Source organism: Anomalospiza imberbis, chromosome 1 (genome assembly GCF_031753505.1).
Source record: "Anomalospiza imberbis isolate Cuckoo-Finch-1a 21T00152 chromosome 1, ASM3175350v1, whole genome shotgun sequence".
NCBI lineage: Eukaryota > Metazoa > Chordata > Aves > Passeriformes > Viduidae > Anomalospiza > Anomalospiza imberbis.
In genome coordinates this window covers 114,185,011-114,198,543 of record NC_089681.1, presented here as the reverse complement: position 1 = coordinate 114,198,543, position 13,533 = coordinate 114,185,011, and the positions used below count along the sequence as shown (strand labels likewise).

General features: G+C 36.5%; 1 protein-coding gene across 3 annotated transcripts in view; it reads left to right on the top strand.

Moving 5' to 3' along the window:
• LOC137483791 (ubiquitin-conjugating enzyme E2 E2) overlaps positions 1 to 13,533 on the top strand; it is a 202,233-nt gene that overhangs the window by 88,806 nt on the left and 99,894 nt on the right. Inside the window, exon 1 of one of the 3 annotated variants that reach the window (XM_068207182.1) lies at positions 12,856 to 12,941. The exons of the other annotated variants lie outside the window; for them this stretch is intronic. Coding sequence (XP_068063283.1) covers positions 12,871 to 12,941 — 71 coding nt within the window. The 5' untranslated portion in view covers positions 12,856 to 12,870. Of the gene's footprint in view, positions 1 to 12,855; positions 12,942 to 13,533 lie in introns of those variants that run through there. 3 annotated transcript variants of the gene reach the window in all.

Sequence of the window (13,533 nt, the reverse complement as noted above, 5' to 3'; positions counted from 1 at the left end):
TCAGGCTTATACAGTCCTTGTAGCTCCTAGGCTCTGTTGGTAGAAGTATTTGTGCAGCCATGCCGTGAACCAGACCAGGGACCTAAGCCAAGTTGCAGGGTAAAAAAACATATTAGGTTATTTTTGAGCTAGATCAATTCCCTGTACTTGCAAACTGGAGGCAGGAACAAAAAAAGCATGAGAACTAGTGCCAGCATACCATTGAAATGGAGGCATGTCAGGCCATGTTTTCAGTGTAAACTTCCAGAGCATTGTAAAAGATTGCTCCATCTAAATGCCAACATTAACAGTAATTCAGGAAACCTCTTTATTACTGTCCAAGTAGAAATTACTATCTCAACAAATTGATCTAGAATGCAAAACTCATTTTTTATGCTCAGATTGTGTAATTCTTTGATAAACATTATTACTGGAGTGGGAGGGGTGGTAAATTGATTGCTATGTTACCTAAATGACTGATAATGCTATTTTAATATAGCAAATTAGATCCTGCTTCAAATGAAAAACCCAAACATAGCTACAAGGGGCTGGATTATGCCTCAGTTTTTACCTGTGTATTCCCATTTATGTCAGTGATGCTGATTAAAAGTAATTTAGGGCTAAATTTTGTCTGAAAAGTTTCTGCTTACTCCTTATGTGCACAGCATTCATTGTTATATGTCTTTTAATGTATTTTACACTGTCTGTAGCTTCATATATGTATTTTATTTTCAATTCTATAGAAGTTTATGTTGCACATCACATCTATTATTTCCAGACGTGCAGCAGTAAAAGAGGAAATTCTGGTGTGGTAGTTTGGAAGTTCAAATACATGATTTGCTTTCCACTTTTTCTCTTCTGTAGACATCCATTTTGAATTCTATAGCTGTGTGCACCATATGGAGACACAAAAATTACCTGGCATATGTCACATGTAACATCATCTACATGAATTGAATTTTGGTTTTGTATAACCACACCTCAAAAAAATTAGAAAGTACTAATATTAAACTTGATATTTTAGGAGGTATTTTGCCTGTGTTCTGTCTTAAGGTTCAGCAAGCAGATGTGCCTTCATGTTGGAATGAAGTATTCACTTCATTCCACTTGAGGTTTTAATAATCAACCTCAAGTAAGCTCTGCTCAGCCAAATGCTGCTCAGCTAAACATGGCTAAGAACTTGAAGCTCTAATATTACTGAAAGTTGAGGCCACTTTAAACTGGAGGCCCTGGAGTCAGGGGGTTGTCTTCTTTGAAGTATTTTTTCTTTTTCCTATTGAGAATTAGTGTTAAAACTCTTAAGAAAACTCTGTGTTTGTAAAATAGGGAAAATATTTGTTTGATGACTTAAATATTCCTTGAAGACAAGTTTTTATAAAATTAAGTAATTATTAAATAAGGTTTGTCATGGTAGTTTCTCTTTAGCCCACTCTCAGTTTTCAGTTTGATGTTCCTAGCATCAGAAATAGCTGCCATGTTTCTGAGATAACTCTCCCCTAAATTATGTTACCAAGAGCACTGCCTGCAGGAATTCATCCCTTCTCAAAGCTGTCCCCTTTCCAAAACTCTGTGGTAGGAAGGACTACCAAACACTACTCAGTTATGAAATCACCAACTGTTTGAGACTCATTTTGAAAATGGAGAATTCTGCAAAAATTCTTGGCTTTCATTAAAATTGTTAGAAATAGTAAAAAAGCTAATGTTCTATGAATAAATTCAGCATCTGCAAACATCAGCAGACACTTGACATGGATTCTATGCATCACCTCACTGGTTGATTCAGCTAGAAATATAACTAAGTGTGTGTATTTTAGATATATTTCTATACCTGAAAAGTTTTGCCTTTTTCTTTTTTCTTTTTCTTTTTAGAGGGAGTGTAAAGTAAAACAGATTAGCGCTTCCTGAAAAATAAATAAGAAATCATTAAAGTAGTCACAGTAAAATCAAGCCATAGGCAAACTTGTATCTTATAAAGTAACATGATATCCTTGGTGTGTGCCTGTTTAATATCTTTTAAGCCACCCTTGGGCAGGACCCCACTGTAAACAAGCTGTCGAGTTTGACTTGGAACATCCTTTTAAAAATAACGCTAATAAATAAACATTCTGTCTTCACACATTTTGCTGCCAGGGATTCTCCATTTCCAAACTTAAAAGGGTAATGACTTTTAAAGGTTTGATGCAATAACTGCAGTCTTCTTTATTTTCATCAATATGAATGATACATTTTCCATTTTGGTTAATATTTTAAAATTAAAACTTCTGTTTTATTTTATAATTATATACTGTCATTCTGATAAAAATTTATATTGAAATCAACTCTGTTAAATTCTCTGTCTGGCAATGTCATATAAATCAATAACAGTAATATTAGGCAATAATAGAAGAGGAATTTGAGTTTCAGATTATTAATAGCTGAATAACAAGCTGCACAAAGGAAATGGTTTGCAGTATACAGCAATATCTGGGCATTAAACAAAAAGCAAATGAGATATATGGCCTCAGGTCTCTTCTATGACGCTTCTTCTGCAAACTGTTTATCTAAATATATCCTTCAGCTCTTCTTCTCTGTGCTGCTTTCATCTCCTTGTAGCTGCTCACTCTCCCCTCCAAGGTTCTGTTGGCTCCAGTATTTGCTGCCAGAGGGCTCTGGGGGAGGTTTGGGATCTCTCTGGATTCCATGCAGTGTTGCAGGGAAGATCCTATGAAGCTAAGTCTGCAGTAAAGAGGTCAAAACTAAAAGGCTTTGGGAGCACTCTTGTCCCCTGAAAAGTGAATATGTTATTCCACATTCTGTTTCCATGATTGGCCCAATGTTGCCTCTGCTCACAGGTAGTTCCATGCAAACTGAGGTCTGCCTGGGTCTTTCCATTTCTGTGAGCTCCAGACACAGAAGCAGCAGGAATTCTGAGTGTGGCGTTTCACCACATCTGACTCTGAATTAAAAACATATTTTCTGAATAGCAAGCCCAAAGAGTGCATTCAATTAGATGAATTTGTGAACAACCTGAGACACTTGCCGCAGCATTTAAGAGGAACCACATTTGCTGGACTTGAGAGCTGACAGCACTTCACATTATTTGACACTTGACTTGTTATTGATTTAATCCTGCTTGCTACAGCTCCTGGCCTGTTTTTTTAACTTTTTTTCCCCCAAGTTCTACTACTATTTAGCTTTATTGTACGGTTTCCCTTTAGAGAAGATGTGTGCATGTACAACTAATGTTGACAAATCTTAACATTTTATTTGGACTCTCATCCTTCTTGTGTTTTTGTGTGCATATGCAGTGCTTAAGGAGATGTGCATGCATGTTATAAAACTCAGCCCTTGTTTGAGAAGAATAAGATGTCTAATTCCTATGGTTTCGGAGAAGACCATAAGTTTGTGTCTAAAAGTTAGTAATGAAGTTGAATAAATGGATACATGTTATTACTTTGTCATTTTTATTTGAGTACTTGGAGTTGGCAATGCTGATTTAACATTTTTGTGTGTTTTAAGACTTCTACACAGAATAAAAGTGCATTTTAAAAGCCATGGGGCAGATAGATAGGTTTCTCTCTTGGTCGCATTGATGACACTGCTGTCAAAATCAATGAAAATTGCAGAAGAATTCAGTGAGTTCTATGTTGCTGTCACTTCACATAAGTATTACTGGCCCCATAATGCCGTTAATTCTTCCTGGGTCACAAAAGACCACGGTGGTATGGAAGGTACTCTGCGTATGAATGGCACAATGGCTGCAGAGTAGTTTCATTGAAAGACCTTTCCATTGTACTGCAGGAAGTTTAAAGGAATTTCTTAAGCAGTAGCTGAAGGTTCTTTAACTAACATTGTTTCTCAGCTTTTACTGGTTCATTTTGAAAGATACATAAATGCTTTTTTTGGAATAAATTTTCTCTGCTCCATTTCTCTGCATGTGGAATGCAAATGCCATCTCAGTGTTGAGTATTACCATGTTTTTGAAGGATGTTCAGGACATGGGATATGCTTTGTGCATAAATTGTGTGTTTGACAGTGGAATTTTTTGTGACAGACTGTGGAACCATCAGATAAATTTCATTTGTAATGCCTGTTTACCTGCCTTATCTTCATTCATGTCTCTATTCATTTTGATTTAGACTCACTGTTACGTGGAAGTATCACCCTGCAAAATAGAAATTTATTTTCCCCTGCACCATACGCATTTAGAAAAAAAAATCTAAAATTCTTTTGTCTTATTGTGCCTTTCTCTGTTGTCTAAGAGCCAATACTTAGTGAGCCAGTAAAAGCTTAATCATTAAAGCTGAAAATTCAGTTTTTTGGTATTGCAAGACATTCCTTTCAACTCATGGTAGGCTTAGAATCACTGGATGTTAAAACTGTAGTACCATGACTTATAGGGAATAAATTTTAATAATTTTCATAGATTATTGAAATATATTCCTTATTGTTTTATTCTTCCTTTAAGGCCTATAAAGTTGAACTCGTGATAATAAAATCAAGTTGAACTCATGATAGTAAAATCAAGTGGCATTTCATGCTGATATATAAAAAATATTGTCAATAAAAAAATCTCTAAAACACATCTAAAATAGATTGTCTGCAAAAAATGTCTTATAAGTGTGATAAATGGTGGTACAAAAGAGAATATTATGAACACTCTCTTGGGATGATATATATTAAAATGAGGCTTATCACTGGTCTCATACATGGTAGCATCTTAGCTGTAAAATTCATTGGATGAGTGTAACAATTTAGAGCCATGACGATGTGTTACAATCACATGTGTTATCTCACATTTTTTATACAGCTGACAAACTTAATTTTAATTGAAGGTCTGTTCAATCCTCAACCTTCACCACAACTTCATCAAGCGCATTAAACATTTATTTTACTTTGGCTTTAGTGAAAATCCCAGGTGTCACAACAATTTCATATTGTTTGGATATAAAAATTGACGTCCAATATGAAATGACTTTGTGTCTTGGGGTTTTCTGGAAGGTTTTATTGGCTTAGGTGTTTAAGAAAAAAAACAAAATGTTTCTTTGGTTCAGTTATCTAACCTTTTCACAATCTTCATTGCTTCATGGCACTCCATGAGAATTTGACATTAACAACAGTAGGGTGGCAGTGATGTCATAGGAAATTTCTGCAGATCACGTTTGACTTCTAGGCACTTTCTCCAAGTCTTTGATTTTCATATTCTGAAGTGCCATTTCCACCTTCTTACCTCCGGCTTCTGCATTTTACAAGGAATCTGACTTCAGTACTTAGGATATTAAAAGTATGTATTAATAAACCATGCACCTTTCAAAAGAGTTATGGAATATATCCCCTAAGGGCTGGTGATAACCTTGTGGTTCATGGTCCACAGATAATTTCAGTCCTTCAAGCTCAGTCTGTGCTTTCATTCAAAGAGTCGGGTACGCAGGCTTCTGAATAGCTTCATGCAGAGCTACCTAAACAGGTGGTTATTCCTCCATATTTCTCCTCCATGGCTTAATTTATGTAAGTTCTTGGGTTCACTGGAAGGGATGGGTAACTTTGTATTAACTTTATGGCTGCTTCACTCTAAAGATTCATAGACCATTTTTATGGGTTTGGTGAGGATGTAGGGCTTTCTTTATAGGGAGGAACACAATTAATATATGTCCATCCAGATGAAAGATGTTAGAAGAAGTAAAAAGGCAAGAAAAGAAAGCAACAGAGAATGAATGGCTGTGTTTTGAAGACAGGTATTTCAGATGGAGGCTGAACATGGAAAGGTGCGTGAACATGAAAGGTACAAGTGCTGATCAAAACTAAGCTCAAGCAGGAAGAGAGAAGTGGAATTGAGAGACTTAACAAATGGGGGAAAGTCTCATAGAAAAACTGAGTTTCTTCCTAAAGCCCTTGATAGCTCTTACTGAGTGTGAGTACAAAGAGGGGCAGCTGATTGCTGAGCTCAAGCCTAAGAGGCAGACATAGAAGTAGGAAAGGAACCCTGGCACTCTGGTGTAAAGGGAAAGAACAAGTTGACAGGACAGGCTACAGATATGGCAAGCAGCAGAAAGGCAAGCAGAATGAAAATTATAATTTGGAGACACAGAGTTTTGCAAGATTGAAGAGATAGTGATGCATTAGATAAATTGAATGGAGAAAAGAGCAGAGGTGAAGAAAAAGGCATATGGTGGAGTATGTGTAAAGATGGAAAAAATGCCTCTGTCTGCCTCTTTCCTGAGGTGGAAAGGCACAGAAAAGAAAAGAAAATAATAGAAAAAAAAATATATATTTTAAAACCAAGCCAGCATTTTCCTTTTTTGAATTGATGCTGAGACATTACCAAAGTTTGTTTTTGTTGCTTGATGAAGTGCAGGGTTACTCTGTACATGGCATTGTTTCTTACAGTGGTAAGAACACTGCACCCAGGTGGTTCTGCTTCACCAGGGGAGAATGGGAAATCTGGGTTATGGACCTTGCTGACTTAAGGATGAGTATTTTTACTAGGAGTGTTTGATTCAAAACAGTTTCCCATGGTACTCATACAGTCTATGTATGCTTTAATATTAAGGAGTATTAAATAGCTTGTTCAAGTAAATATCTTATTTAGGAAACAAAGTACTCAACTCATCACAATTAAATAATTAATTTGGTTTATTTAAGTGTTTTGCTCATTTGCAATGGTTTAAATGGGCATCCTTAGTTTAGAATGTATGCTAATACACAGGTAAAGAGAAAAAGAAAGAAAAAAGCTTCAGTAAGAAAACAAAATCTACTTTATGATTTAACACTAATCAACCATTGCTAATGTGCTATAAAATAGTACTTGAGGTAGATACTGATTTCCATTATTAAACTTAATGGTCTTTGTTGCCTCATCTGCCTTATTCCAATATATTAAGCATGCAGACCCCATAATTTAATTATCACCTGTTAATATTGGTTCTAAATTCATTTTTGTGCTTTTGGGCTGAAGCTGTAATGATGAGCCAATTAAAAACCATTATCTGGCTGCTCAAAGCATCACATTTGTAGTTATGCTCAGTAGTACATGATTCTACAGAGACTTTCAAGATGGAACATGCTGCCCTAATGCCTTTAGGGATTAGCCAAACAAAAGGAAAAATGTAAAGGAAATTTAAAATATTTTCTCTCCTACAGGATTTTAATTTTCAGATCTCTTGCTTTGCTGTACATCACAACTTTCCTTGCAGCTAATTTGCATAACTGTAAAAGTGTAGTGTGTAGCTGAATTACATGAGAGACTCCTGAGACCCTGGCTTTTCTTTAAATCCCTGAGGAAGAATTTGGTTCGAGAATGTACATAAGGTACTAATTGGAAGGATCGTGTTAGATAGCTACTATTTGAATGAGACTGCTAAACTAATAAAATACAGCACATCATAACCTCAGAGATTTGATAATGAAAAAAGGAGCATTTAATTTATGTAGTTGTTTGCAAAGCAACTAGAAAGAACTATAGCCACATATTGTATCACCTCCATTACATTGTTTGTTAATACAAATTACTCCTTTTCTCTTGTGTGATCAGCTTGTTGCTGACATGGAATTTCAAGTGAAAGTGTTTCAAGTTGAGTGAAATTTGTGGTTTTATAATGGCTGACTGAGAAATGGCTGATGTAGATGGTGCACCATGGAATTTGTTAGAAGGGTGGATACATTTCACTTAGAAACATATTTTGTGTGTGTGTGTTAGTCTGTAGCACTGTATTTGAACTTCCCAGCTCTTTGAGTATTATGGATACATAGTAGTCTAGTGGCAGAACATAGAAACTAAACTTTGATCTGCTGTAGCTGTAGTCATAGAATTGCAGAACACTGAGTGGAAAGGACCTCAAGGATCATCTGGTCCAACCTTTCTTGGCCAAAGCACAGTCTAGACAAGTTGTCTTAGCACTTTGTTCACCTGAATCTTAAAATTGTCCAGTGTTGGGGAATTTACCCCTTCTTCCCTGGAGAGATTATTGCAATGGCTGATTGTTCTCATTACGAAAAATTTTCCTCTTGTGTATAATTGGAATCTCCCCTTGTCTTTTCAAAGTGACTCCTTGTAAAAAGGAAGCCTCCGTATTCTTTGTAGCCACCCTTTAAACACTGAAACATGGTAATAAGGTCTCCCCAAAGCCTTCTTTCTCAAAAAGTACAGTTCTCTCAGTCTTTTACCATATGGCAGCCTGCCCAGTCCTTTGCTCAATTGTGGCCTTTCACTGGACCCTTTCCAGCCTGCCTACATTGCTTTTTTATAGCAGGGACCAAAACGGAGCACAGAATTTCAGGTGTAGCCTGATAAGTGCTGAGTAAAGTGGGATAACAACTTCTTTGTGTCTGCTGGTGATGCCCTTGCAGTGCAGCCCAGCATGCTGTTAGCTCTCTGCTGCAGCAGCACACTGCTCACTCAGATTGAGCTTGTCCACCAGCACCCCCAGCCCCTTTTCCACAGAGCTGCTCTTTGGTCTGGTTGATCCCAGCCTGTGCTGCAGCGTGTTTTTTCTGGTTTGTTTGAGGTTTTTATGTTGTGCTGCATATGCACAACACCAGGGTTTAAAGTTTCTAGAGGAGGCAGAGAATCTTCCTGTACAGAGAAATGCTCTCTTCTGAAGCACAGCTGACCTAGAAGTTCTTTTAGGGGCCTGCTTGCCTGTGGTATAATGAGGAACTATCCTTTTGCCTCAATTTGTTTGGAGTACCACTGTCTTCAACTTGGCTTTTCTTGGACCAATTCCTCAAGTGAATCAAACATCATTCCTCGGACCACTGCAGAGTTCCTTGGCATCTCTATGGAAACATCTTGTTATTAGCATGAAGTGGATTACTAGTTTTAAATGAGCTTGGTGCTTTTCAAGGGAACAGAAAATTGCCAAAGAAAAAGCTAGCCACAGATGAAGTCAATGAGAATTCTCCAGCTGATAGATAACATGCATGTTTAGGTTGCTGGTTTGTTTTGGTTTGGTTGCTTTCTGCGTATGATTTTTTTCAATATTTTATTATGGGTGTGTTTTCTTTTGTCAGTGAGAGCTATTAGGAACAGGGCAGGAACCCTGCTGTGCCTTAAAATTAAAATGCGAAAAAAGGTTCAGGTGGGAGAAGAAAAAAAATAAGCACAGGTAAGAAATAAATGTAAATTAAGTTAGCAGGATTAAGTAGTTTTGGCCACAAATGGCAAAATAAATACAGCTTATCATTCTTAGAAATTCTTCTGCTTCTTTGAGTTGGCCTGGATAATTGTAATCTGTATATTGTATTTTTCTGACTAAATGAGATGTTCACTCTTTTTCTGCCCCCTTTTGTATTGACTAGTCTGTTTTTCAAGTTTTAGGAAAAGCAACAGTTCAGCAGAGCTGTTTATGAGCTTTTCTCATCACTTCTCCCCCCCACTCTTCTGCCTCGGAAAGGTCTGCAGGACAAACTTGAAAAAATCACGTTAATTTGGCCCCATTCAATATTTTAGCCAATCTGTGCACACATTTGGGCACTCCTGCCCAAAATTATTTGGAGGAAAACGGAACAAGAGCTGGAAGGTGTGAGTTGGGTGGGTTGAGGATTAGTGAGGAGATGCTGGCAGTATTGGATTGAAGCAGAGGGCAGTTATGGAGGGCATCTACACCTGACAGGACATTAGATTATTGTGCCAACAATTTTGGAGGACATAAGACATATCAGGAAAAGGCAAGTTTTCTTTTTATTCATTGTTCACATAATATTTGGGATTTAGGTCATTTTAAATGTAATGGGATCCTTTGATGTACTTTGTAACCTGTAAAAATACTTGCAGATTACTCAGTTTCATAACTCTAGGTTGCCTGAAGAGACAGAGTAATTTTTCTTGTAAGTAAGCTGAATACTATTAATATTTTCATCAATCACTGTGTCAAGTGAATGTGTTTCATGTTTGTGTTAGTAAGTTGCCAAGACAGTTTGGCAAAAGTGTAATGATTCTAGGATATCATTTGACCCTTGCAATTGCAAAGTAATTTGGAGTTTAGAGTGAGCCCCTACTACTGTGAGTTCTCAGTTCAATTCTTTATAGGCAGGAATGTATTTAACATGATCCTGTAGTTTCCTTAGTTAAGCAAATCTATCAAAGTTAATCCTATTTTTTCTAATGTAACAATTTGATCTCATTATGTATGAATAAAACTAATGCTTCAGAATTACTGATTTTTAAGTGGATAAACTAGCTGGATATAATTTGTCTTCTTTTTTAAGAGACACATTCCTTTAGCTCAGATAGTCCTTGAAGGTTTTAACTATGAAGAACTTGCATATTATTTTGTTATATTTTTAATATTTGCTTAATAATATTGTATTTTGCAATGATTTTCTGTGTTCTGATGAATTGAAACATTAGTCTTTCAGTAAGAGTGTCACAGGTTGTGTATATGCAGTTCTGTTCAGGGTAAAGCTCCAAATGTTCCTGCCTTCAAAGAGTGTTCTGAAGCTCTGTGATTTGACTTTACATTCTGGTGGTACTGACTTTGCCTGAATAGCTTCACTTCACATTTATAGCAGGAATCAAAGTGGTTTGTGCTGTATGAAAAATGCCGTATCTTCTTCTAACAAGGAGGAATTACTCTTTGAGTAGAGATTAATTTTGCTGAAAATTTACATTTGAATTAATATTAAGAACTCTAGCTTTTGTGTCATTATTTACTTTATTCTGGCAGGCCTTAATAATGAGATAACAAGCTCTTTATGCATAGAGTTAAAATCGGAGTGTTTCCAACATGCTGTTTTAGAAGGAATTATATTGTTTTTACACTAAATTATTGAGTGCTTATCTTCTCCTGTTGTGTTCATGTAAGTGTTCTACAGACAGCACAACAGTTTGAACAACTCTTTTTGTACAGAAATGTGTCTTGAGAAATTGCTTAGGATGCCATGAATCTTCTTCCACATGAGGAGGTGGTTCCCTAATGGTATCTGAACATTGACTAACTGATGCCCTTTAACCATTATGATTGTAATTCTTCAGATCTTTAAATAGTTATAAGATTCATTCATTATTATAGAAATACTCCTTTAGAAATATTACTATTACAGGAGGTCATGAGGCTTCTTTCTCCCTCCCATATTATAGCTCCTAACTCAACAATTTCCTCCATTCAACTGTTGTGTGAAACTCTTTCTGTCTTGAGATATCATATTTTATCTGGAACAACTTTTATATAGCAAGAGCATAGAAAACCACAAAAAACCTATGTTAGTGAGACAAAACCAAATAGTACTGGAAATTTGCATTCATCAAGCTTTAATTATACATGTCTTACTTAGTTTGGATTATGGGAGATGGTAAGTGCCCTTGCTGTAACTGCTTAAGCAAGAGTAAATGGATGATAATGATTTAATATGGAATCATTGTTTATCATATATCATGCTGAGAGACTTTATTTTTTCTCTCACCTTTGGTTTATTTAGTGGCTTTATTTAGTAGGCAACTAATTAAATACAGAATAAATATCCAGAGGTCATTGTCCTAGCTATTAGCATCCTCTACTGTATGGGTTAAGATGACTTCTTTTTTATGGACTTGATTTTTCCTGAGATGGTCTGGCTGCTTCAAACAAGATATCAGATTTAAAAGCCAAATATGCCCGCTGGATGCAGAGCACTTCCAACTTGTTCTCCTTAGACACAGATAGCTTGTGACACTGAATGTGATCTTGAGCTGCATCACCATAATTCTGCTGTGGGTACTGAAAATATGACTGGGCAATTGTGCCTCATTAAGGTTTTATAGTTGGCTGTTTTGAAGTATAAATATAGTTTAGAATGAAAAATGCTGTTTAAAATAAATTCAGTCTCTGTATGGGCTGTGCTATTTGTGTCTGCAGTCAGCTCTTTAGAGACATGAGGGTCTTTCAGCTAAGCCCATAGAAACATTGGATTTGGAGTAACTTTAGAGGTCATGGTGTGACATCATGGAGTCTTTTTCATAGACTGGTTAGGTTTCACCCCTTTCCACCCAGTTGTTTCTACCCCAACCTCTCCTTCCAGAATGTTGTAGGGCCACATTTGTGTACAAACCTCCTCTGAACTTCCATCCTTAATTTATTAATAACCAGTTTCTATCCATTTGTTCTAACACAGGCAGTCTCTCATAGATTTAGCAAATCTTTTGTCCTGGGTGCTTTTACTGCAATCAATCACCTTTCTTCCTGGGCTGCATTTTTCAGCATGAAAAAAACAAGCCCCTTTAGCATCCTCCTATAAGAGAGGCTTATGTTTTATCTCTGTAATGGTCCTGTTCAGCACCTAATTGAAATTTGAAGTCTTTTTTTTTTTTGAAAATGGGTAACTGAAATGATACAAAATACTTCAGGTGAGGTCTCAGTACAGGCTATACAATGGTATGAATACTCCCTGTTCTTTATGAAAATACCTTGCCTTGCCCTTTTCATGGTCAGATTCAATTAAATGGCTCATAGTCATCCTCTGACTGCCTAAAATAGGCTGCTGTTTCCAACTAATGAGTTCCCAGTATATGCCAGGAATTCTTGCTACTAGTCCCATGTGCCCTTTGGACTGTTACTTTCAACCCAGTTCTCTTTCTGGGGTCTTCAGGATCATGCTTTTCTTCCCACAGGATATTCAACTCCTCCTTCTCTAGGAAGACTCTACATACTGACTTTGTATTCTCAAGAAAATGTATTAGTGCCTTTTTATTTTTATCCTGGGGTCATTACCTAGAATATTAAATAAAGTCCCAAACTACAAACACAGTATTTTTGGATGAGATTAGTCACTTTCATAAAGTAATGGTGGTAATGGCTCCTAAATGGTGATTATTTTTTTTATAGGTACAGTACGCATTGCTGTTAATCAGTTTTTCATGTTGCCTCAGTGCTCAGTGTTTTATACCCAAATACTCATTACTTGAAACTTAAAACCTGGTGCTTCAGAAACTGCAAGGTCATGTCTGATACAAAGGCCGTCTTCTCTAAATGCCTAGCAATCTGTCCAGATTTTCACCAAACACCACACAGGTTAGATAAATGGGCCTCTGTGGATGCAGCATTTGGCAGATTAGATGCCTGTTATCTGTTCTCTCCACTCGCTAACATATTGCTAATTAGGTTTCAGAGTGAGGTGAAATGATTCATCTTAGCAGAGCAGAGAATGTCTTTAGTAAATCCTTACTCTACTTCAATCCCAATCCACTCAAGAGAAAAAAGAAAATAGAAAGTGAGATATGGTTATGGTGTTGTACATGTATTTTTTATGTTTGTTTCTTTGTGGCTGGCCCTTATCTCTAAAAGTCCTTAGATTATCATTAAGTCGGTGAACATGAGACATTCCTGTCAATTAGTGGTAAATGCAGAATAAATTCAGATAACCATACACTGAATATGTGAACAAAGAAGTACTTGGGATAATTCTTTTTGTATATTTTTGTAAATACAGTGATGAGACGGGTAGTTTATCTTTATGCAGTACAGAAGACAACTACACAATGGGTAGAAAATACAAGTGCACGGAAAACAGTAAAACTGACATTCATGATCTTCCAAGCACTTGATTGTTTAACTTAATTAGGATTCTTTGAATGCTGGGTGGTTCTTTTTTTTGTTTACTTTT